The sequence below is a fragment of the Oreochromis aureus genome, linkage group 4 (assembly GCF_013358895.1).
Source record: "Oreochromis aureus strain Israel breed Guangdong linkage group 4, ZZ_aureus, whole genome shotgun sequence".
NCBI lineage: Eukaryota > Metazoa > Chordata > Actinopteri > Cichliformes > Cichlidae > Oreochromis > Oreochromis aureus.
The window spans coordinates 25,368,234-25,395,311 of NC_052945.1; the positions used below are offsets into that span (position 1 = coordinate 25,368,234).

The window sequence follows — 27,078 nt, forward strand, 5'->3', positions numbered from 1 at the left end:
TCACTTCAACCAGAGAGACGATTTTACATCCACTGAAAACTGAAAAATGTTGGTCATGTATTAGGGAGACAAATACGGACAACACAACCACAAGTCATCACATGCAGCGCTGCTAACTCACACTGCTACGCTTTTTCTAAGGTCAAATGTGTAAAAATGTGTCGATTCATAATGGTTAACCCCAGGGATGGCTCGAGGCAGGTGGTGACAGACATAACAAAGCCTCCCTAAGCCTCTCTTGACATTTCTAATACTCAACACACACTCATGCACAATAAACTGCACATTAAGACAGCACACACTGGCAAGGTGTTGTCATTTTTCTCCACTGGGCTCCAATTTATAAGAACGTTTGTCCACGCTACTCACGATGCTTGGCCTTGCTGTGTTTGCGTGTGGAAGGGGGCTGTTATGACTGCTCGGTGTGTGGTGGCTAAGAGTGGACTCTTGTGTCCTTCAAATGACAGAGATGAAAAAAAAAGTCCACTGCACAACACTGGAGCAATCCACACAGCTGCACACACTCACACAAACAAGCATCTTCACTCTTCACACACATGGGAAAATAGAGATGTGTCTAAAGATACATTACCCCCCCCAACCCCGCACCTGTGCTATATACATTTCTAAAATCACATGTCCTCTGCAGCAGCTACAGAGGCCTGAACACCGTACTGAAAGCAGAGAACACAGAAAACCACTCACGTTACATTAACATGAAGTTTTGTACCGACACTGATGGCATGCATCCTACAGATGTTTTCTTTTGTGCCACTATAAAGCTGTGCGGACCTCTGCTTCAGGGTTGAAAAGCCTCTAAAACACCACTCAACACAAAGCAATTTCTCTTTATTTTTGAAAATGATAACCTGTAATTTCCACCCATTTCCACACCACTAAGGTGGGAAAATAACCCTGGATCTTTTTTTTTCATTCATTGCGTAACTACTTTTTTTTTTTTTAACATAAACAACTGAGTGTAATTGAATTTCAGTACAACAACACTTACAGTGTGTATGTCAGCAAATACTGAAAAATGTTTCATCATTCGATTTAAGTGATATTGTGTCTCTGCTCTTTTAGTGGCAGCTGAATTTTCACTCCAGCTTTAAATGTGGCTGTTTGCACATCATAAGCACTTTTTGGTTTCCTGTATGGTTAAATATCAAGGCATGAACTCTTTCTTTTCTGAGGGTAACATGTTTGTTAATGTGTAAAATGCCTTAATGAATAACGGCTCCTGTGAACCTTTAAATTTTGTGCTAGCTTTATCACAGCGTACTTAATCATCATACGAGGTTTCACATGCAATGCCATGCTGAAGAGTTGTCTTTCATACTGGACGTGATGCAACCAATGGTTGCTAGGGATACATGTGCATTACCCAACTGGTTACCAAGTGTTTCAAAACATGTGCAAAGAGGGCACTGCACAAAAAACGTCTTTATGATTATTTTGGTTGCTAAAAAGTTGTTATGGTTGCCCATAGTTTCGATGGAAGATGCCAACTTGACTTAAATGTCTTGAATATTCAACTGGTTAGAATACCCATTTCTCCCTCACAACCACGTGGTTGCCATTGGTTGCAGACTGGTCTGTAATCCTGTGTGACTTGGGCCTTATTCACTTAACCCAACTTTGGCACTGTGATTGTTAGAAGTCTAAAGTTAAAGTCACATGGTTAGTGAGTAAAACAGCAACAAAACCTCAACAGTGTTAATTCGCTAATGCTATCATACTAACATGCTAACCTAAGATAGTAAACACAGTCAACATGCCTGATAACATCTCCACTGTGTTAGTCTGCAAATCTTTGCATGTATATTGTTCTAAACACCACCTATCTGAAAGTTTTGTGGGAAACACCTTACAATAATACGCAAAACCCGTCTGTGTGTTTGTTCCTTTGTTCGAGAACGTCTCCTAGACCACTGAGCGCTAAGTACCAAAACTTGGCACACAGGTAGATGCAAGGCCCCTTAAGGATCATACTAATATCAGAGATTATGATGTCATCATGTTGACAGTATCATATCATTTATATTCTTTAAAGGCATGATATATTTTGGCCACCATTACACTGCATAGCAGCTACCTAGCGATGAGCTAAATAATCAATTTAGCATATAAAGCACATCTAAAGCACATATTTTTCAGTGCGATAAGTATAACAGTTTTCCAGCAGCATGAACAGGCCGAACATTTCGGAAATGCCTTTGTATTAATCTAGATAACTCACTCAAATTCATCTGTGTGTAAAGACTGTGGCTGCACAAACTCACCATACATTGGCAATAGGGATTGGGATAGGCTCCACCCACCCTGCAACCCTAAATTAGATAACCAGTAAAGAAAATTGATGGATTCGTTGTTAGATGGAAATTTTGAGTTAAAACTAAAACTTCATTAGCTGAGTTCTCTCCATTATATGGTGGTTTTGTACATCAGAAGTCATTAGAGATGCAGATACTGTATTACTGTTAATTATCTTGTGGGCAACGTAAAACCTAACCTGTGCAGAAGATTAAAACAGGACGCCATAAAAAGTTACAATATGTGTTAATAGCAACTACAAATACAGAGTTAATAAGTAAATCTAGGATACATTTTGTTATTATCTGTATAAAACTTTAACTTTAGATTTGAATTCCACCACACGGCATTCATTTCTCCCTTCAGACCACTGACCCTCCGGTCGGGTTTCTGTCTATCCGACTGTGTGACTTTGTTTGTCAGTTTCGTGTCATTGTTTTGGCCGTTCGCTAAAGCTGTAATCTGCTGCTGCTCTGCTTGTTAATAAGCTTATTCTGGATATTTCTCCTCTGTGAGTTGGTTGACTTTCAGCAGCGTCAGCGGACAGATCAACACAGAACTAGAATGGCTAGAATAAGGCTACTGAACCTGTTCATATGTTTGTTATATGAGTTCATTTTATTAGATGTATTAATTTTACACTTTAACACTTTTTTTAAAATATTCCTTTTAAATGAGACAAACCAAAATTACTACATGTTTCCTACAAACTCATGGCTTTTCTTCTGCTTTATCTCTGTGCTTTGCTACTGTTACCTCCAGGTTCTGGCCCTGTAACCCCCCCAACAAATTTGCTTTCAACTCCATGCAACTCAACTCCAGAACAAGTGAAATCACCAGAGGGGATATCAGATCTATTTATTGAAGCTCTGTGATCATTTCTGGATGACTTTAGAATTCAGTGAGAAAATGACGGATAACACAGCTCAGTCTGCAGACACCGAGGCTATGATTTAGAGAGCAAAAGAGCGAAGCAGGGAGAAGAATGAGATAAAGGGGAAGGGGACAGAGAAGTGACGGAAAATACCAAAAAAGAAAGAGAGGCCTTGAGGGAAGTGGGACTGCGAGCACAAAGAAGGCGGGAGATCAGAGAAGATTGGCAACTAATGAGAGGGAACTGGAAATACTGAGATAGATAAAATGATACTGCAGTGGAAGAGCAGAGCGTCTGAAGCACTATTGCATTATTAGCCTGATTTGCACCTGATCTGCACAGCAATCAGGGAGGATATCTTAATTCTGCTGTGCACCGTTTAACAAAAAAAGTCAGAGACTGATAAGTAACACTTTTGAAACAACCAAGAAGGGAAAGTTCTTCACAAAACAGTGAAAGTCAGTGTAAAAGACATTCAAGTCAATATATTCAATAAATTCATGAAACCACCTGCAACTTGGTAGAAAATATAACTGGGATTTTTCTTTTCAAGTACTTCATTATGGGCAGTTTTGGCGGCACCGGTATAATTTCAGCTCGAGGGGAAGATAAAGATATTTTGGCCCGAGGGGAGAGAAAATGAGGCGTTAGAAGTTTCTGTATAGGGGAAATGCAGAATCACATTCCCTAACCCTCTTTCTCTGCAGACAATAATAGATCATTGCTTTCTTTCTCTCGACCATATGAAGGTCGAGAGAAAGAAAGAAAGACTGAGAAGAATGAATAAGCTGTAAGAAGGAGCGAAAGCAAAACTGGGAGAATGAAGATGACTAAAGAAAACAGCATATTCATATACAGATATGGGAATAAACAGGTTTGACATGGATAATACAGCAAAAGGCTTGTGCTGTGTTCCTGCTGCAGGTTTCGGAATCAACACTTATAATATTTACAATATTTAGTTCATTTTAATATTTGATTCCTTTCACTTTTAAAACGTGACATTAATACTTTTATCACATTATTTATCAAGTTACTTATTCATAAACTGCACAGCTGAGGATGTAAGGAATGCTTTTAGTTTATATTTGGACTTGAACCTGATGCAACACTGTGCACACTGCACACAAGTGACCCAGTTCTTCACAGCATCAATTCAACAAGGTGCTGAAAACATTCCTCAGAGATTTGGTCCATTATAGCAACATGACAGCATCATATAGTTGATCCAAAATGTCATATTCTCACCACATCCCGGCGGTGATTTGAACCAAGCAACCATGAGAAGATGGGTACACTGTTGTCATAAAGGTATGGACACGGCCATCAGCAATCACATGATAGATGTTTAAGCAATGCTCAGGTGGTGCTAAGGTGCCCACATCATTCTAGCACCACCACCAGCCTGAACTGTGGAAGGCATGATGGATCCATGTTATTATGCTGTTTTTTTTTTTTATGCCAAATTCAAATTTTTAAGGCTCATCAGACCAGGTACAATTTATTCAACCTTGTATTGATTGCACTATTACTTTTATGCAAATTGTAGCCTATGTTATCTGTTCTTGGCTGACAAAGATCCATCTGCTTCAAGGATCGATGTGTTGTGCATTCAGAGATGCTCTTCTGCATACCTTGGTTGTAGCGAGGGGTTATTTGAGTGACCTTTCTCTTCCTATCAGCCCAAAGCAGTCTGACCTTATGATTTTCTCTGATCTTTGACATTAATAAGACATTTTCACCCAGAACACTGGGTCTCACTGTATATTTTCAGTAGAGGTGGTTGTGTGTGAAAATCCAAGAGGGTGAGCAGTTTCAGAAATACTCAGACCAGCTGGCACCAACAACCATGCCACGTTCAAAATCACCTTATTTCTCCATCCTGATGCTCACTTTAAACTTTATCGGATTATTTTGACAATGTCCACCTTGTTGCTATATGACTATTTAGATATTTGCATTAACGAGGAGCTGCACAGGTAACCTAATGAAGTGGCAGATGAATGCAGATTTACACTAGATCCTTTTAACTTGTTGTGCACAGGCCTCAGCAATATTTAGTGGGTTGCCGTTTCTGTACCTGTATTATTGCTGCCAAGCCTGATTAGACATATTCCAGATCCCATAAAATGTGTTACTCTTCAGTATTAAATCTGGTTGCATGAGGTCTGAAGTTGAAGGCTGGTCAAAGGTTACAGCAGTCATCAAAAGGTCAGCAAGGAAATTTGTGGTTCACGCGCACATCCTGTCAGGTGTTTGAACACAACGCCTGACAGGAGTTATATTTCAAACTAATTTAAAAGAAAACTCCACCTGATCTACATGCTGTACAATACACTCATGCACGAGTGCGCGTCTCTGTGATTGTATGAATATTGACTCATACAGACGCACGTACTTCTTAATATAGCCTTAATTCAGTTTTGCTGTGTTTAACTCCCCTCTCTCGTTCGTTCCGTCTCTGGTGGTGTGTTGCTGACGCTCAGCGCGGTTATAATTGGCACCGTCCCCATGTGGCACTGTAGTGACGATCCACAGAAATCAAGGGCACACACAAGTAAACAAACACCAACACAGATGCTAACACACTTCTGCACACACACACTATGCCCCTGCCTCTATAGGACGTGTTTTCACTTAGCACCCGTCCTGCAGGCTGCAGCGATTACCATTTCCTTATTTTGATTTCAATGTCAGGCTGATCCCATCTCTCTCTCCTCCACTCTCTCTTGCTCTCCCACTGCCTCTGCATCAAAAGCACAATCCTTCTCCTCCTGCTCCATTTGTTTCTCTCAGTTTTCTCTTGCTCTTCTTCTCTTCCTCTTTTCCACCTCTCTTTCCCACTAATGTTTTTATTTCCCTATCTATGCCCCCCCCCTTTTTCGGGGCCTCTCTTGAAGGCTACTGACATGCAAATTATGCCCCACAAATGCAAAACCTTAGCCATGTCAGAAGAGACCTCCAGTGGGGAAGAAGAGCTTAGATATTTCCCACTGAAATATTATCCTTTTACAGCGCAGGGACTTTTTCTGTTACAAGGTTACCTGTGAGAACTTCTGAATAAAGAATCACATGTGTGCACTTAAAATTACTGAGACAGAACAAAGCATGATTATTTAATGTTTTAAAAGCGTGTTGGAATATTAAGTAGAGCACAGACATAGGTGGCTTTTTCATTCATCAGTCATCCAAAGTCTGAAATTGTAGGACATAATTATTGTAAAGCAGGTGTAACATTATAGATGTGTATAGTATTGTGCAAAAGTCTTGAGCTGCCCCTCATTTCCTTATATTTTGCTTCCAAGGAGTCAGACTTCCTCTTCATTTATTAAAGTGGTCTTGAGCAGTAGTTCTCCAGGTTTTCTGAAGGTCCTTTAAAGTTTTCTTTCTACATCGACTATGACTCATTTTCAGTCCACTCCTTGCACCTGACTGTTTCCATTTGTTTTGTTAAGCCACTTAACACTGACCTATGAATTATTCAAGCATTAAAAAGGCACCAAACTGAAGGGATGAACCAGTGTTGTGTCTACACATAAGAGACGGACATCCATGGGAGAGTTCCAAGGAGAAAACCACTGATGATCAAAAACAACACAAAGGCTCGTTTCACATTTGCCAAAAAACATCTTGATGATCTCCAAGACTTCTGGGAAAATATTATGATTAGACAAAAGTTGAACTGATTTGAATCCTGTTACACTCACTTGAAGACTACTTAAAGAAACAACAAGAAAGCCGTCTAAGAGAGTTCAGACTGTGTAGAAGAATAAAGGTGGTCATACCAAATATTGACTTTCAAGCACATTAGAACTGTGCAAACTTTGTTTAGCCTTATATAATTCTATATACGTTTGCATGTTTCAGGAAATCAGTGAACCCATTTTCTATTTTTTCTAGCAAAATAGAAAGAAAAGACCTTGCTAAAGACCTTGCACAGTACTGTAGCTGTAACAAATCATATGTTTCTATTATAATGGCGCAACAATCCATTTGTATGGGTAGGTTTCTGAAAATGCAATTCTAAGCAGAAATGATGTTCGCCTTCTTAGGCTGACATTTGCTGACTCAAATTTTATGCCAGTCATGCTATTATTGGAAGAAATATGGGGGCTTAAAAGAATGCTTAAAACTGTATCTGTTGCTAATATGGGCCAGTCCTTTACTTCTCATAGATAAGTTCTGTTGTTAAAGCCAGAAAATGTAGTATTTGCAAAGTACAATACACCCCGCTCTGTAAAAATACATGCTAGGTCTCTAAATTAAAGTCTAAATGTATAATACGTTTAAATGCTTTAGATTGAAGCTGACTGGTTCCTGCTTCATGTTGTTTTAAGTGGTGCTGAATTCAGCTGATTGCAATTTGATGAACAAAAGAAAAAAAAGCATCTCTCCTTCTTTGTGCTGCAGTCACTGTTACAGTTAGGCAACATTTGCATGGCTGACAGCAGCTATAAGTGATCAGGGAGTGTACGCACATTCCCAGCTTTCCATCTTCCTTCCCTCCTTTTCTTCCCTGCCATCTGCTCCTGTCTCACTCCTCCTCCCCTGCCACACTTTCTTATTCACATTCCATCGCCTGATACCCTCTCCACTCTGGTTCTCACTCTTATATAATCGCTCACTGGCTCACTTACACGCACCTTATGTTTTCATTTTACTTTCCCCACTTTTTTTGTCCTCTCCCTCATTTCTTCAACACTTCACTCATTATTTCTTCGCTTTCTTCTCCCAATTTGTTAACCACCATCTTCCCTCCGTGTCAGCTCATCATCTCTACAGTAAATACAAAGAAAATTTCCATGAAAGTTCATACCACAGTGGGTACATCGGTATATGCTCAGTTGGCACAGACTCTGCACACACGTTTGTAATGACGTGCAAAGCCATGTATGTGCTTGGCCTGTGTGTGTTTGTGTGTGCGTGTGTGTGTGTGTGCGTGTGTGTGCGCGCGCAGAATAGGGTGACTGTCCTCAGGGCAGCTCTCCACACCAGAACAGAGCAGAACAGCAGCTGACCAGCTGTCCCCCTCGCAGCTAGCAGCATGTTGTCTCTTCTATCTGTTCTCTCCATGTACCACTGTGTTCATCCTTTCTTCCTCTACCTTTCTTTACCTTTTCCTCTCACCGTCTTATTCTTTCTTCCCTTTGCTCTCACTCTTTCACACATTGTTCTGGAAAAAAAAAACATTGTTCTGACCCCACTGTACACTGGATACTTCCTTATTTTCCACAGAGCTGTTAGTTTCTCCACTCCAAGGCTTTGTTTCTCATTATCAAACACTCAAACACACACACTCAAACACACACACACACACACACACACACACACACACACACACACACACACACACACACACACACACACACACACACACACACACACACACACACACACACACACACACACACACACACACACACACACACACACACACACACACACACACACACACCCCCCTCTCATTGTCAAAATCTTCCATCCTCTCGCTTTTATTTAGTGTTCATCCTTCTTCTTCTGTCACGGTGATGCTAACACTAATCTCATACAATGATTATCTCCTGTAATAAGATGAAAAACTACACATACTAACACTAATGTAACACCCTTTCTGAATGGAGGAAGTAATGATGCTTTTCGAGCTAAACACACACACACACACACACACACACACACACACACACACACACACACACAACAGGTGCAGGAGTGGAAAGAGATGCTACATATTACTGGAAAAATAATATCAATTGAGAAGGCCGGTAACATTTAGATTAAGATCATTAAGATCTAAGTTTCACTTCTGCTGACTGTAATTGGTGTGATCTGTGCAAGCAGCTTGCAGAGCATGTCTAAATGTTGTAAACCTTATTTTCATAAACCTGCACAGCTCCGCTTTGTGTTCAGTACGTTAATATTAAATGGGTCCGGTAAACAAACTCCCTTTGCTCCACTTGCATTGTAAATCATGATAACAGTCGCTTCTGAGCCCCCCCGCTCGATACGCTCTGATTATATCAGATCCTGAGATTTTTTTGTGAGATATCACAACCCAAGCGTGTTTTTTAACTGTAGCAAGGTGACTTCAATGATATTTGAAAGTTCAGGCGATTTTAAGTGGAGTTACGTGCTGTAGGTGCTTCACTGGGATTATCTTGGAGAAAAAGCAAAAAGGTAGAAAAGAAGACAAACCAAATCCAAAGAGGGGTTTCAAGAAATCTTCACGTCATCACTTTTTTTTCCTCATTTAAATCAGTTTCACATGTTTAGTCTCATTTGGTTTGGTAGGCAGCTCAGGATATTACCATTAAGTGCCTACGATGATGCTTTGAGACAGGGCGTCGACTTTGTTATATTTTATTCATGACTGAAACTGTAGTGAGGAGAATCTTTAGACATTAACAGTGGACCATTACTATTAAGTACCCATTGTTATTTATAGCACATCGCTGCAGTTTTCAGATACTTTTATTAACATTAATGTGAAGAACTCTTTCTCAGATGCAGTCGTATTGAAAACTGAAGCATCGATGCAGAACAACTGTGGTCTATTACTGGCAAACTAAGCTTCTATACTGCACCATAATCCTGACTTTTTATTGCTGAATGCTATAATACATGTTACAATACTGTGTTTTTTTTATAGCACAGTGTTGCTATAATAAATTAAAGAAGTGACAGCAGTTTCTTGTTCTTTTCCCTCTGCAATATCAGCTGTCATTGGTAACCCCGCAGGAACTCTTTACTCTGCACTTTCACTCATTCAGTCATTGAAAACAGACCGTGATACTCCTCTCCCCCTCCCCTTCCTCTTTCCTTTCAAATATAACAGCCTTTCACTTTACATCTTGACACTTTTATGTCTTACTTCATGACTTATATGGTATTAAAACTATAGCTGTATTGAAAATGAGGAAGCGTAGAGGAGGAGGGGCGGGCAGATAACGTCATAATCTTTTGTTTCTCAGGGAGAAAACATGATTTAGCTGGAGTAGCATTGTGTTCAGGTGCGCTCTGACAGTACAGCCACAGTACATCGGTGCTGAAGCTTCACCGAACAGCAGATGGATCCAGTGGAGGCCCAGATGCATCTCTCCGGACCTGTGTCAGGTCTTTGGAGGACTTTTTTCCTTTTTCCATTTTCCTCAATTTCTTTTAAGACACGCTGCACACCATGTCAAGAGTGAAAGAAATGGGGACAAATTGCATCATTTTACATTATTCTAATTACAAATTATTATAATAAGCTGCTATTAAACAAAGTGCATAAATAAACATTTTTAAATTATTTGTTTTTTTCTAAGTTGTCTGTTATATGTAGATATTACAGTGGTTCATGCCTTGATTTAAATGTCTTTTTTTATAACTGAAGGATTCGTAGGTCAGTGTTAACTGGTTTAACTATAAAAACAAAAATTTCTCATTATTGAAAATGTCCAAAGAAAACTGTCACAGTGTGCGAAAGCAGACTGTGTGGAGTGTGAATAATGGACCTAAACGCAGACACAATGGAACGTACCTCAAATTAACAAAAGGCAAGCCGTTTAATAAGGCTGATAAAAAGGTACAAACAAAGGGCAAGGCACACTCATGCAAAACTAAACATTAATCTAAACTGGGTGAACTAAAATACAACATGAATGAAGATGCACAAACCTGAACATGAATACATGAGACCTGGAAACATGGTGTGAAACAACAGATGACCTGACAAGGAAAGAATGAAAACACACAGACTAAATACACACAGGAGGTGATCAGGGAAAGTGGAAACACATGGGGAAACAGCTGACTGAAATGAACATAATTACATGACAGGGGAAGCGAAACTAAACACAATGAACATGGGACACCAGACCTCTTCAAAATAAAACAGGAAACATAATGAGATGCAGACATGACAACACACGAAGGGTGAGGGAGACTAAAACACAGAGGGTGAAGACACAAGGGGAATCTAAGAAACAACGAACTATAACGGCAACTTAGGCATAATAGAAATGAACTTAGAGAACCTAATGAACCTAAACATAAACTGTAAACATCAAAATATATTAAAACTCAAAACGCTGGGTCAAATGACCCAGGGTCGCGACAAAAACCTGCAAAAGAAGTTCAGAGAGTCCGGAGAAACGACAAGAAAGTCCGACTCCTTGGAAGCAAAATATAAAGAAATGGGGGTGGCTCGAGACTTTTGCACAGTAGTTTATTTATTTATAGTTTAAGTTTAAATTTCTGTCAAAGTTCAAAATCTGCAGTTCTAAGCAGATATAAATGTTAACACAGGATTTTGTTAGATTGGCGAGTTGATATGTGAGTATAGTAAACGCACTACAGCAAAGGTCACAAAAGGGTTATAGTGGAGCCCACAGGGGACAAAATAGCTGTCAAGTTATTTCACTCTGGTGCAAAGTGATAGACCCACTCAATGAATCAACATTACAGACTGCTGTCATTGCTAAAATCTTTCAATGGCTAGATACAGATGACATTCTAATGAATTTGATTAGATTTGATTACAAATAAACTCTGTTTGTGTGAATACTTCTTTAATGTGAATATGACTCTTTGTAACACAGTGAAAAGGAGCAGATTGAGTAATATTGGAATGAAAAGCTCTGTTAATGTTCAAACCATGACACAAAATAGCTTTATTATACATGAAAGCTCTTTTACTCAAACTTCCAGTAATTTCTTATGAATTTTCACACCTCTGTTAAGCATCCGGTCCCCGGTGCCCCCTCCTCTCTCTCTGTCTTTGTCACTGTTCCTGTCTAAGTGGCCGGGAGGATTAAAAGTGTTTAATTAAGAGGTGATTATGTGACAGCTGACCCAGCAGGATCAGGAAGGCTTTATTTTATTGTACCCCATTCTAGATGATATACACCATGTCTCCATATGTCTGTGCTCACTTCACACCGCTCTTTCCCTTCCCCTTGTTAGCTTGCTGTCTAATTTAAACTCTGATTCACTAAATCTGCTTTGTCCTTTTTCCTAAATGATTTCTCACTCACTTAAGATTTAACCACTCTGGGTTGATTTGAAAGTGTGTGCTTTGTTACCAGTTGGCAAAAACACTCAGAAAACAGTTAAAACCAAGACCAGAGCAATACATGAAGTTAAACACTGGTGCTATACTGGTGTATGTGTATTTGTTATTCCTTGATAATCAAATGATGTTTTAAATGCTGCTAAAACATGTGGTGCTGTGTGTGATGTTGCACACATGAAATATTAAAAGAGTGTGGCTAATATGAGCGGGCTAATGTCTATGGGCTAATGCGTGTGTAGATGTTACACATCCCTTTTGTCGTATGGTTTAAAGTTGGTTTGCACTCACACCTGCACTGTGTCTTTAGGTCATTTAGTTGGTTGTATGGTTGTATTTATCTCACAGGTTACATAAAAGAAGATTGATATCAGTACAGAAGTATCTTATAAACCTGGATTGTTTTAAAAATAGCAGAAAGGGGCAAATTGTCTTGTTACTAAAAGAAATCCCACTGTAGAGTGAAGTCCATGAGAAAATGGGCCTACTGCTTACAGGATTTATGATCTTAGTAGATGCTGTCTTGATGCCTTTACAGTCTTGATCACTGGTTTAAGACAGCATGATGTCCACTTTTAAATTCGGATCTCAGTTAGATTAAAATATAATTATTAGAGTCCACAAAACCAGTAAGTGTTGTCAAGGTGATCCAGTGATTTCCTGTATTTGTGTTGTTCATTTGCTTGTCTCTCCTTGTGTTAGAGTACAGTGACAGAAGGAGAGGATGATGACAGAAGAAAGCTGAGAGTTAATAAGCACAGTATGTGGTGAAAAAGATGGCTAAAAGTTGTTTACATCAGTGGTGGGAAGATGAAAGTAAAGGGAGAAATCCCACTAATTCCCCTTTGTAGCTGTGTGGATGAATATTGCCTCTATAGTTTGTGAGAGAAACAAACAGACTTTTACTCTGAAATGCAAATAATTGATGGGAACCGGAGCAGAGAGGAACATCTGGGACATCCTATAGATGCTTTTACATCCAATGAAGCAGCCATCATTAGTGAGTCCTGTTTATTATCATCATATGGCTTCACATCTGCCTCTGGTGCAAAACTACACGATAGAGAGGCAACCTGGATATAAATACAACTGGACAAAAAGGCAACTTTTTCTCTTTGCGTTCGACAGTGAGAGCAGAACTGTGAGCCAACAGGGACCTTTGTCCTTTAAACACGCCATCAGTCTTGTCACAAATGAGCCCTCAGGAAATATGTCCACTAATTTAGGTCTCAACCCACTGAAGAAGCAGAGGGTTATATTAAGCATGTATACCGTGTGGTTGTGCGAGTATGTGTGTGTGTGCGTGTGTAATCCAAGTGTCTAGAGAAGAAGGCAGACAGATGGGTCACACAGTTTTCCCTCTGTGGGTCTGGAGCTGGAACAGCTAATTAAATCTTAATTAAATATGACCTGTCTGTCCCTGCACGTCCCCGCCCATGAAAGACATGTATGTGTTTATGCGTGTGATGAAGATGCACTAGCTGAGAAGTCGAGTATGAGTGTAAAGTGTCTTTTCTTGTTCACTAGTTTGAAATTAAGAGCAGCACAGAAATGTAAACGTGTGTGCATATCTGTATACTTATGCTTCCATTAACTTAAATGATGAATTTCAGTGTCCCCTGAGCTTGTTGTGTGTCTGACGATGATGCGTGCCACAGTCAGTGTTAAACTTTGTTCAAATCCTTCCAGTTGATCCAGTCCCTTGTTTCTGAATCCCCCGGACATACTTGTAATTTAGAGGGAACTTGCCAGGCAATCTACTTGAATAACAATGATTAGCTAAAATAAAAGGATAACATTTGAATAAAAAATCTGATCGATCTAGACATACTGTATGGATCTGGACACAACATAACAGGTCCTCCATAAAGTTTTTATTTTTTTGTGCACACGATTGCATAATTGAAAAAGAAATGCAAACATACTATGCTCATTTCCACCCCTGTATTAGTTGTAGTTAGCAGCTTTGCACTATTCATGCTTCAAAATAATCCTCATTTAGTTTATCCACTGCCTGAAACAGTTTCTGTTACCTGATTGGCTGACCCTTGCTGTTTGAACAGCAGTCAGGGGAGGACTTCCCTGAAGATTTCTGGTCTTTTTGACATTATGCAGAGCCAGAGGCACTGCTTGCCACCAGGCAAACAACTTGGGGTCCCAGGTCAATACAGGGGACACTGAGGGCTGACAAACTTTAAACTTCAGCAAAGGCAATGTGCAGTTTACAATGACAGTAGGAGAGACCTGACCTCACTAAGGGGACTTCGCCTGACTCCACTCACTGTGTTTGCAATTGGCAAGCATGGTTCAGTTTAAACAAATGACAATGATGAAAGAGTTATACTTCAGGGAGAGAAAAAAAGTAGAAAAAGGTAAAAGAGGAGAAAAGAAATCACAGTTTTGCTACCCCGCATGATGCTGTGTGGGTTCTCTGTTATTATTTGCTATTTATTTCTTCAGTATGTTACATCATGTTTATCTTTTGTTCATTGTCTGTGTTTGTTTTAAAATGTGCATGTGAGGATGAAATAACCTTACTTGCTGTAGAAAAAAAATCTACCTACAGTACAAATAAAGCAACCTAGCTTAGCCTAACCTAGCCCAATAGTGAATGGAGCAGATAATAATGATTAAACTAATGCTAAATAACTAAATGCTGTGAGTCTAGTCTTAACTATGGGAGAAAGACAGGATGTAATAATGCAACTTCCACTAGAATCACATTATTTCACGTAGATTATTCTGGCATTTAGCATTAGTTAAGTTAGCTAGCCGAGCAGGAAGTGTGTTCAGCTCTGCTAGGTGGAGTATGACCTAACTGAGCATGCTCATCCAGGAGTCAGAGACAGGATACCAGCAATCCACTTGTTACTGTAGCTAGCTAGTTACACTTGCTGGCAAGCAGTAATAACACTTCATAACCAGTCAGTGTGGTTTAAGCATCGTTACCAAAAAAACTAAGGTCTCTGCCATTTCTATTATAATGTGTTGCCTGTCAACTGTTATTGTTTCTGGTGTCAGATAATTTATAACAAAGTAGTGATGACGTTGGTGAATTTTTGCCCCGGGCCCCAACAACCCCTAATCGCCACTGTGCAGGGCCAAATTTAGCAAAACTGAAGGCTGAAGCCAGAATTTTTATCTTAGCTTCCAGACTTTAGCAATTACAGAAATTCTCATCTCATTATTTAAAACTATGGCCATATTTATTATTTGCATCCACTATTGTAAGTGAAAAAAAACAACAAAAAAACGTAAGTGTTTTAGTAGTTATTTCTTTGGGGTCTCCATCTGGAAATGAAATCGTAACACTAAATCAATAGTAACTTAAAGTGTGTACAAATCTTTAAAACAAAGTAAATCTAGAAATTGCAGCTAAATAATTAAAAACTGAATTGGTGAAAATTTTAGCAAGAGCTAAGAGCTCGGTAGCGCCATGTTATCATGTTATCAGCCAAGTTCTGTCTGCTCAGTTTGCTTGTATGGTAACTCATACATGCCAAAAAACAAAACTTGCCGTTGTTGGAGCGCAGCGCTCTGGCAGAGATGCCGTTTGTGCCTATAGGATGATGAACACCAGTACCATCCACCGCTCCGCCCTCCCCGGGTTGCTTCAGAAGCTCTGTCAAAGTCCTGGAGGGAAGAAGAAAAACAACATTTACACACTTTGAGCATCCTGCACACAATCTGAGACAGTAGACAAACAAATTGTCTAACGAGCTTTCACAAGTGCACTCACGCACATCCACAAAAAGGGAAGAAGAGAGGAGAAAAGTGTGATATGAGGCAAAGATAGAAGAAGGAGAGAGAGAGAGAAACAAAGAGGACCAGAGGGAGAATGTTTGAAAGATTGCTTAGCTGGGACCGTCAGAAAGATAATAAAAACGGGAAAAAAACAAAACAAAACATGGATGTGCATATAATATGAACTGCCATTTTTTTTCAAAGTAGCAAAACAACTTTATCTCAACAGCTTTACCTGCGGATAAAGATTATTTACATCAATAAAACACAAAATGCTCTGAATTAAATTCAAGACAGTGGAAGTGAAGATAAAAAGGATGAGTCTCTGGTTGTTTGCCAGCTGGGAGCGTCAATCATTTATAAGAAATAAGACAGCTTCCCCTCTTGCTGTCTTTTACTGTTTGATGCCTTTGAACAAGTTCTGATGCCGCTTGAAAACTGGAACACGGGCAGGAAAAGGCCTGCAGATTTAACTCTTTGGGAGCACGCAGAACTTCAGCTGCAAACAAGGACTTGGACTGAGTGTCATATCTGATGCACAGTATGATGTTACTCTACTTTAAATGTTTTAAAGACACTGGTTAATGGCCATGTGGGTGTACTACATCGTGGGGGTACTTCCTTACTTGGTTTAGGATGTGCTGTATGTAAAGGTCGTGGAAATGCAGAACTGATTTGAAAAAAAAACAAACATCTTGAGTCAACTATGATAGCCAGGCTTCGTGTATACTACCGTTTATAGGGTTTACATGCAGTATATTATACGTGAAGACTGTTCCCAGTGGTGTGCATACATTTAATACATTAAAAATGCTAAGCCTAACCAGATTCTAAGTATCCCACTTGTAACTTTAACTTAAATTAATAGCCCTTATGAAATTTAATGTCTGCACAAATGAGGGTTTTACAGGTTTAGTCCAGAATAAGTCACATGGAACAAACAGGCTGAAAGAGCTAAGCAAAGATTTTTGGAGAAGCAACAGCAGAGAAGATGGAAGAATGATGGAGAAGATGAAAAATGTTGGTTTCAAAACTACGATTCCTGCCCCGCTTGATCACTGTTTAATTGCTAAAATCCACTATTTGCTTTTAATAAGGCCAAAGAAAAAGAAACACTCACTGAATTATACACGTATGCCACTGTTGACTTAGGAGTCTATAATAGGTACAAACTTTCTAGTGTTTTGTGTACATGACAGGAGAAAGCGCGCCATCAACGTGTCGTTTTTGACAAGGAAATTACTGTAACATAGTCGACAAATCAGCGGTGACCTCGGAGCTGCTATCAAGAGACCCATAAATATTTCCTCACTGTTAATCTCACTGTTGAAACCTTCACACAGCCTCCCAAAATGCATTAAAGCAATTGTCTTTTTATTAGCCTGCTGTGAAATGGTTGCCTGTGGTCATGAGAGCAGTGAGCATGAAAACATGAACATCAGCACACTATAGTGCAATCAAACACAATACACGTGCAAGAGGCAATGAACGCGCACAGCTTTGTGTGTCTTTGCGGTTCATTCAAACTCAATTCATCAAATTTAAATTCTAATAATTAAAAAGGAAACTCTTATCTGACAGTCACATGGAAAGATGCACTTCTTAATAGGAATTATGCAAAATTTTAATGTCTGTTATTAATTTTCTGAAAAAAAAAAACCAAAACATTATAAAGACTACACTCTACAAGTTTTTCATGCATCATTTTTGTGGACAATTTAAAATTATCCAGAAAATTTACTTAGTTCTATGAATCTGAATTGAGCAGTTGACACAGATTGGTGGATCCTTAAAGTCCCTGAAATACTTGGATGTTTGATCTCTGGTAGCAGATTTGGAGGCCTATAGAAATATTATGTAAAGCAGCTTTACATATACAGTGCACATAATGTTCTTTAAAATCAATTCAAATGAGATATAAAAGCTTCAATATAAACAAATTATTCTCAGGCAAATCTCAGATGGTCAGGTGGAAAGTGTCTGGTGAACCGACCTGTTGTATAAAATACTATTAGTGCTCAACCATAGTAGAAAAACACTATATTAGAAGGAGGCTATTCTCCATTTATCATTTACATGGAGCGATGACTATCTGTTTATGCATTTTTCCTGCTTTTTTTGTTTATCTGGTCCACCGTCATTACTGTGAGCTGTTCATGTATATGCAATGTATATCAGTCTTATAACTAGCCTACACTAGTTACTTACCTGCCTATTTGAATTTAAACATTATTGTCACTTAGGGTTGCCAGCTGTCCCGCTTTAGCCAGGATGTCCCCGTATAATGAGTAAAACTGGTTCGTCCCTTATTCTAAGTTAAATATCCCTTTTATATTGACCGTTACCTGGACGAGTACTTGTGTCACAGCCCTCAGTGACCGCCCGTCATGTGCACCAGATGTGAGAAGTAATACATCATTTGTGAAAATATGGTGCTGTTTGGTCTGCGTAGCATAATAACCTGGGTATCTGAAACCCCCGTTTACAGTATTTTATTTAAATATTTTTTCTTTTTTGCTTATTTTTCAAAGGAAATGCCCTTGTGATTGTTTTAAATGAGGTATTGATTTAACTGAATACCAACATTTTACTGCGTTTTTATTGTAAAAATATGAACATACAGTACATATTTGTATTATGCCCAGCTGGTTGTGCATTGTGCTTCTGGCACTCCACAGTGTCCTTTATTTGATAGCTAAAAAGTTGGCAACCCGACTGTCACTGGTTGTTCTTAGTAAACCGTGCACTTACCAGCAACAACATTTGCGATGTTGACTGTGACTGTGGTGCTAGCTACTGCAGTTTAAGAACATTTGCAACGTGTTGTGAATGTAAATTCATTTACACGAAAACCTAATTAATGCTACAGCACATAAAGTGTGTTGCTTTGCCTGCAATCGAAACGAAAATCTGCTATTAGCTCGCTAGCATTATCAGTGCTAACATTCCATCAAATGGATGAAAAGTCTTTGCTGCTATTAGAAGAGAGGAAAACTGAGGACTGAGAGCGGTAAGCATGGAGCATTCACAACTCAGCTCAACTCAGCTGTTATGAGTGCTCTTGGGCACTTGACAGAGAGAACACGCTTATGTACTCAAAAGAGAATTTCAAAGTATAGAAGTAATAGCAAAAGTCTTCAATAACAAGCGATAGAGTTTACTTATTCCTTTAGAATTTGTATCCTGTTTTTCCTTTCACATTTACTTTGGTTGAATGTTTTACTAATTTTTTCCTACCTGATTTTTTTATTTAACACGACTTCGTTGCCAGACTTTGTGTAACTCTAGTCAGATTTATTCTGTTTGTTTAAACATCCTGACTCAGTGTCCGGTGTCCCGACTTTGATCCTGAATCCTTTATGACACTTATACTATAAAGCATAAAATTAGCTGTACTGTAGCTTATTACCCACAACTTGTAACATAGTCCTTTACGTGCAAAAACTAACTCCACATAGGCTGTTATCTAACACTTGACATTATGTTGTAACTGTACTGATAAAATTTATGGATCAGTAGTTTTGTTTTTTTTCTTTTGAAGATTTGTTGTCTGTTAGAGTCAGTCAACAGTCACCAGTAATGTTGATTCTTGCAGTGAACATCTATAGAACTGATATTCTAGTCCTGCAACTTTCCCCTTAGGAAATACACTCTTCACTTTTCTGTTTATTTATCTTAAGCAAAATCTATTGCAATCAAACAAAAATACTAACTTCACAGAAATGTGATCTAAATTGAAATCTATTCATTAGCTTTTAATATGCAAATCACCCTAAAAACTTGCTCTTCACCTTTGATGTTTCGCAGACTTTAGCCAATCACAGGACTCTCAGGACCAGACCAGACGAGACTATAGGATAATATGCCAGAAAAGCATATGAAAGCAGTATATTGTGGTGGCTTAACAGGTTACACGGAGTCCTTGAGCCTTGAACAGCATTGCTTAAATCTCAAATCTTGTTTGGTGGGAGGAGCTTAGAACAGAGAGGTGAGAGCTGTCAATTTTTACATTTTGTTTTTTTTGTGTTGTTTAAAGATGGCTGCCTACGACAGCTACTCCCAGGTGTGAATATGAAGGCAGGTGTTGCTATAAAGCACCCAGCTCAGCAAACCTCCCCTGGATAATTTTCTAGCCGAAAAACTTTTTGTTTCTTTTCTGTTTTTCTTTCTTTCTTTTTCTTTTAAAAAAAATCAAAGACCTTGTAAGATGACAGGAAAGGCCAGGTTGCCATCCAGGCAAAGTTGGAAGGTGCCCAGGAGCCAGAGGCCCTTCATTTTCCCAAAAAACCTTGAGTTTACTTTACTAATTTCACTAATTCAACTTAGTGGAATTTCAAGTATGACACATGCTCTCAGAGCTGAATGTGATTAGGTTGAGCTTACTGTCAACAAAGGAAAAAAATGAGGAACTCAGCAGTTTTATTAGAAATTATTAAATTGTCATCATTTATCAAGACTATTAGCGTACACCTTTATCTCTAGCATGAAACTAGCATGGCTAAAAACACAAAGTTTGAAGTTAGAGAACAAGAATGAGATTTCCACAGGGATATTGTGTAACTGGTGGCTTAAAGGGACATGGAAGCATAAGCAATACCCACAGACTGGATGGTGTATGCCACATAATGTATCCACACATGCATCTCAATTGCCCTTTGATTTTCCGCTTGCTAGCTAATACATTTTCTCATTAATACGTGTCAACTTCCAATCCATTACTCCATTTGTCTTCCTCTCTCATCCCTCTCTTTCATCCCTCCACCCCCACTCATACTGTCTCTTGATTTTCTTGAGCCCCCTGCAGAATGCTTATGAGGGCTATTGTTGAGCACTTGTTGTTCACTGCACCCTCTATCTCCCTGGAAACATCCTCACTTTCTTTCTCTTCTCTTCTAATTCTGTCTTATCTTCCCAACTTTCTGGGTCTGACTTTGCCCCCCCTCCCCCCAACACACACACCCGTTATCTCTCCCACGTCTTTATTTTCATTGCTATCAGCCTTTTATCTCTCCCTGTATCACTTCCTCAACCCATCGTCTCTGTCTTCCTTCTCCTCGCGGCCCTCTGATTCTGCCTGTCTTGCACTCTCTCACCGTTGTGTCTGCTCTGTCTCTCAGTCTCTCACCCTTTGGCCCACTTTCTTTTCCAGCATCTTTCTTTCCCTTTAGCATCCTCATCCCTTCCTCCCTTGCTTCTCTTCCCCTCCCTGAGGAAACTGTCACAAACTATTCCAACTTGCGATATTAGCACTCTTGAAATGAGACTGAGTGATGCAAGGACATCGGAGCTGCATATTCAGATTCACAAAAGGGCTCAAACACTGATCGCACTTTGTATTAAGGGCATAAGTTTAATTCCTGCTTCTGACTATCTCTACATTGCTGTGTGAGGCACGTCACAGCAGCACGGCTAACATGTAGAGGAAAAATGCTTAAATTGTGGAAAAAAAATTCAGATACCGTGTAAATCTCAGATCAGAAGAGCACCCCCCCCAGTCTGTATGCTGAGGGAAATCTGGCCCTTTCGTGATAAGGCGAAGAGCGATAAGAGTTAACGTACAGGACTTCAAACAAAACACACTGTGGGTAGATGCATGTGGGTGGGCCTACACACATGAAACAGCATTAAGTACACACTATATCCTGTGCCTGCCTAAGTTTGTAATTGAATAAGTACAATTAAGGTTATTTTTCCAAAGTGAGCATTTTGGAGGTTAACCAATATTCTCTGTGAAATGTGAGCTTTAAATTCCTTCATTCATTCATTTTCTAGAGCTGTGAGTCCTTCTGGAGGCATGATGTTAGTAAATGGATTTGTGTTTATATACTACTCTTACTGACCACTAAAGTGTTTTTACACTACAAACCACATTTACCAATGTAAACAAATTGATACACAACCATACAAAACCTAATGCCATAAAATATACACTGTTATGTATATATACACTATATATTCAGTCATCTGCCTTCAAACACATATGAACTTGAATAGCATCATATTTTTAATACATAGGGATTAATCTCTTGTTCCCTTTGCTGTTATAACTGCTACAAGTCCTCTGGGAAGACTTTCCAAAAGTTGTTTATGGGAATTTTTGACCTTTCTTCCAGAAGTGCATTTGTGAGATCAGACACTGACGTTGGACGAGTCTCGTTGTCTCCAGTCTAATTAATCCCAAAGGTGTTCTATCAGGTTGAGGTCAGGACTCGGTGGAGGTAAAGTTGGGAACATGAAATTTGGGGTTATTCTGCCCATGAGAGGCTTTCATGCAATAAGACATGGCTGTTTGTCCAATGGCAGGAGGCGGTGGGTGAGGGAGTGCACCTGTCATCCTGTCATCCTGTCAATCATCTATCATCCATGCTGGGTGGAATGTCCAGGAAAGCCCCTCTCCGTATTTCAGAGTATTTTGGCAAGTGGTATTTCAATTTTTACTGGTGTATTTATCAATAACAAATACATATATCTGTATGTATGTGTATACTGTAGCTATATTGTTCTATTTTATGCATATACACCACTTTTTTAGGTACAGTTGTTCTAAAAATATCAGGACAATCTTTATTTTAGTAATCTATATACAGCTGCTATATACACTCAGTTAGGTATACTCATTAACATAAGTAGCTACTCATCATATGGCAGCAATTTAATACACTGAGGCATGTAGACATGGTCAAAACGACCTGCTGAGGTTCAAACTGAGCATCTGGGCAAAAAAAGAGATTTACGGGACTTTGAATGTGGCATAGTTGTTGGTGCCAGATTAGCCGATCTGAGTATTTCAGAATTTTCCCACACAAACATCTCTAGGGTTTACAAAGAATGGGCTGAAAAAGAGAAAATGTCCAATGAGCGCCAGTTCTCTGGATGAAAATCTTTTGTTGATACCAATTTTCAGAGGTATGCAACTCTTCAATGCTCATTTCAAGCTTAATTACTCCAAATGGACTTCCTCTGTAACACATGATGTTATATAACCTGAATAATAAATCAAAGTTCATGCACATGCATGCACATGCTATTTAAAAAATAGCAGAATGCACGAAATATCTGCTACAGATAATACAGATTATTACAGTGAGGTTTGGAAGAACTTCTGGAAAACACCAAAGAAACATCTCCAGGCAGTCTGATAGGCTCAAAGCACCACATGCCCCGTTTGTTCCCTAACAGGACTTCCTGAACACCGCAGAGTAAGAAAACACAAAAGCTGCTCCTGATATCTCCCGAAATTATATTTGATAAAACATAATCAACTTTAAAAAGCTAGCAGGCGTGGATCTGTTCAGACTGATAACAGGGACAAATTAAAAGCCCTTATGAGCCCACCAACCAAGCATGAGTGTGTTTTCCAGTCAAGCAGTTTAATATGTGCGGTAATTGCTTCAAATGGAGTCAGCCATCTACCGTCGTAGAATCCTTTCAGTCGTGCGCAATTAGTGATCATTCAGACGTTTGCAGGGAAAAGGATTAGTCTCTGGAAATTGCGCTGATATTCACGCAGCGTGAACCCTCTCAAGGGTGAAACATGTGGCGCTTGATTAGTCAGTGTGTTTGACAATGTTTTTCTTAAGTTTTTCTCTTTAATTTCATACACATGGAAGCAGAGGAGACTGATAAAGCTGCCTTTTAAAAAAAATATGGAATAATGTGTACTGTCACATCTTGGTGTGAGACACACTGACAGGCTGATAAGAGGTTTGCACTGAAAGCCACGCGAGTTTTAATTAAATATGTATATTTTTATTAGGTCAACTCTGCTGATGTCTCACAATATTCAGTTATTAAATTAAAGCAGCACATGGGTGTGTGGGTGAAGTTTCCAAGAAAAAAACACTCTCAAATAGTAGCCTTATTTTACCTCACTGGCAGAGAGAATTAATCTTCGTGTCCCTGCGATATTCATTTTCACAGCTGTAATTTCATGAGGAAACAGTTATGAAAGGTGTTCCACTTTGCTTTTTACCTGAAATGGCATTAAACTACTGTTGATGGAACTCCTCTTATCCTCCAGATTTTTTAATATTTTGAGATTAACTGTCCCTCAGCCTTCCCTTTACTCTATTCACTCCTGCAGTCGGTCTTCAACTGTAAAAAAACTAAAGAAAAAACTCTTAAAACATGAAGATAAACAAACCCACAGGATGTGCTGAATTAGAAACATTTGGATTTAGTATAAAATGTGATTTGTGTTAAAAAGGGTTTAAAATATCAGTGTGTATAATACTGTGAAACATCCTGAGCACCGCTGATTGCTTTATATAATGCCAGACTTTATTGGCACTTTTTAAAAGTGGTCTGGAGCGATAGTTCTCCGTGATCTCTGAAGTTCTGTCTGTTCAAAGGTTTTCTTTGAACATTGGCTGCTTTTTCACTCTTTTTCTGTGCAGTCCTTGCACCTGACTCATTTTAGAGGAATGCTTTGAGCCAGTAAAGCATAAAAAATGGACCAATTCAAGGGATTAACTAGTGTCATGTCTATAATTGTATTAGACCAATTTTAAATGGGATTTTTGGTACTTGTTCCAATTTCTTTAGTCTATAAAAATGCCAAAGATAACACAGTTTGATGGTAATATCCATCCATCCATCTTCATCCGCTTTATCCGAGGCCGGGTCGCGGGGACAGCAGCCTGAGCAGAGAAGCCCAGACCTCCCTCTCCCCAGCCGCCTCCTCCAGCTTATCCGGGGGAACACCAAGGCGTTCCCAGGCCAGCCGAGAGATATAATCTCTCCAGCGTGTCCTGGGTCTGCCCCGGGGCCTCCTCCCGGTGGGACATGCCCGGAACACCTCACCCAGGAGGCGCCCAGGAGGCATCCTTGTCAGATGCCCGAACCACCTCAACTGGCTCCTTTCAATGTGGAGGAGCAGCGGCTCTACTCTGAGCCCCTCCCAGATGGCCGAACTTCTCACCCTATCTCTAAGAGAGAGGCCAGCCACCCTTCAGAGGAAGCTCATTTCTGCCGCTTGTATCCGCGATCTCGTTCCCACAGCTCGTGGCCATAGGTGAGGGTAGGGACGTAGATCGACCGGTAAATTGAGAGCTTCGCTTTTACACTCAGCTCCCTCTTCACCACGACGGACCGGTGCAGTGTCTGCATCACTGCAGCCGCAGCGCCAATCCGTCTGTCGATCTCCGGCTCCCTTCTCTTGATGGTAATAAAATAGCATTTTTGCACCAACATTGTGACTCTTTAAGAGATATTAACTGAAAAGTGTGCCACATCTCAGCATGGTGCACTTAAAAAATAAAGGAAACCAGAAAAGTGGAGGGCTAAAAAAAACCCCCCCAAAATTATCTACTATCTACACAACTATTCTATTTGTTTTTTTTTTCTTCTTTTTTTAAACTTTTGGTTCAAATCTTAACCGAGGAGGTCAGCAGTGAGTGTCTATATCGATCAGTAAAACACAGTGGAGGCTCTGTCATGGTTTGAGGCTGTGTTTCAGCTAGTGGTGTTAGAGATCTTGTCAACAATGATGTAATTATGAATGCAGAAAAGTACCATCAGATATTGATCCACCATACAACACTATCTGGAAAGCATCTTAATGGCACTGGCTTAATTTTTTCAGCATTATGATCAATGATCCCAAATACACTTCTAATCCAGGAGAAAAATATACCTGGATAGAAAAAAACACAGGGGAGCTGTGAGCCCAGAACTCAACATTAATGTGTCGTGGTGCGACTGGTGGTCTTGCGTTTTGTTTTTTGTAGTCTCAGGTGGAAAGGATGAGTCCTTCTGCTGAGTCCACCTGTGGGAAGGGCTATCCTGGAGTAACACCTTTCCTGCACCTGTTGCAGTGGTTCCCTGTCAGATCGTCATCATCATTAAGGTGTACTCAATTACTTCCAGAACTTTACTGAACGCAACTTTGTGTCTCCTTGCTTCTGCTAGTTGACCAGTATTCCCTCTCTGTGTCCCGGCCTGCCCACTCTCACACTGGGCCACCCAGACCTTTCCCCCATACATTTCTCTTAGGAAAGGCGACTCTCATTACACTGACCACATTTTGCCTGTTTCCCTCTGATCGCCTGTTATCTCCCCGTTTCCTCTTTGACAGATTCATCTTATGTAAATCTGTAAGACTGTGGTTTCCTCTGCGCCCTGTCATTGGTGCTCTTGTTATTTTATTAGTAAACTTTCCAAAACTGTCTGCTGTTTGGGTCTGCTCACTTGGCCTGTAATCAGCCATTATCATTAAAGCAGTGTGGGATCATCTCAACAGAGAACAGAAGGCAGCCAACATCCAAAGAAGAGCTTTGAATTACCTTTAAGAAGCCTGGAGAAATATTCCTGAACACTATTTTGTGTGCATGTGTAAATATTTCAATAAATTGCTGCATCTCTTTCCCATTTTTCCAACAAAATATAAAGAAATAACATGTAGCTCAGGACTTTTGTGCAGTTGTGAAGCAGCAGAGCTGCTAAAGGCTATCTTTATAAGCTCTTGTAAGCAATTATTCTTTCGTTGTTGTGACATGACAGAAAATTCAAATGTGTGTGTTGAAGTCCAAAATGATCAAGCGGCAACTGACTTGCTTGTCTCAGTCACTCAGCTGCACGCACGTGGGCATTTGTAACATCAGCTTAACAAGTGGTTTGTGATGCAGTGCAATTTGCAACTATCAAAGAAAAGAAATATTGAAGAAACACTCTTTCTGTGGGTAATTTCAGCAAAACCACACGGCTCTCGCTTCCAGGAAAACACGGTTTTCCCTCCACCGAGAGGAAGAAGGCCAATTTTGTTTTTTCATGGTCAAATTGCATATCAAACAGGGCCATAGAGTCAAACACTGTGGAACTAATTCACTGCATCTGTACAGTTGTTTTTCACAACCCTGCAGTGGCCCGGTCCTGGTTGTATAACTAAATCCGCACTATTGTTTTCAATTGTCAAAGAGCGTTTGATGCTAAAAATAAAGTGAGAAAAATACCCCACGGTCATGTAATAAGACATTCAGTATTGTTCCACACACATGCACGCACACACACGCACACATTTACTCCCCTGGGTCTTTACCACAGCATTTTGTGGCTGAATCACTCTTCACTGTCACAGCAGGTTAGTTTATATTACAAGGCC

General features: G+C 39.7%; 1 protein-coding gene across 1 annotated transcript in view; it reads right to left on the reverse strand.

The window, feature by feature from the left end:
* Positions 1-14,574: 14,574 nt before the first annotated feature.
* The window catches only part of LOC120440022 (protein shisa-8-like), a 44,782-nt gene continuing 32,278 nt past the window's right edge, over positions 14,575-27,078 (reverse strand). The window contains exons 3-4 of the mRNA XM_039611574.1: positions 15,754-15,869; positions 14,575-14,579 (exon numbers count right to left, since the gene is read on the reverse strand). Coding sequence (XP_039467508.1) covers positions 14,575-14,579; positions 15,754-15,869 — 121 coding nt within the window. The remainder of the gene's footprint in view (positions 14,580-15,753; positions 15,870-27,078) is intronic.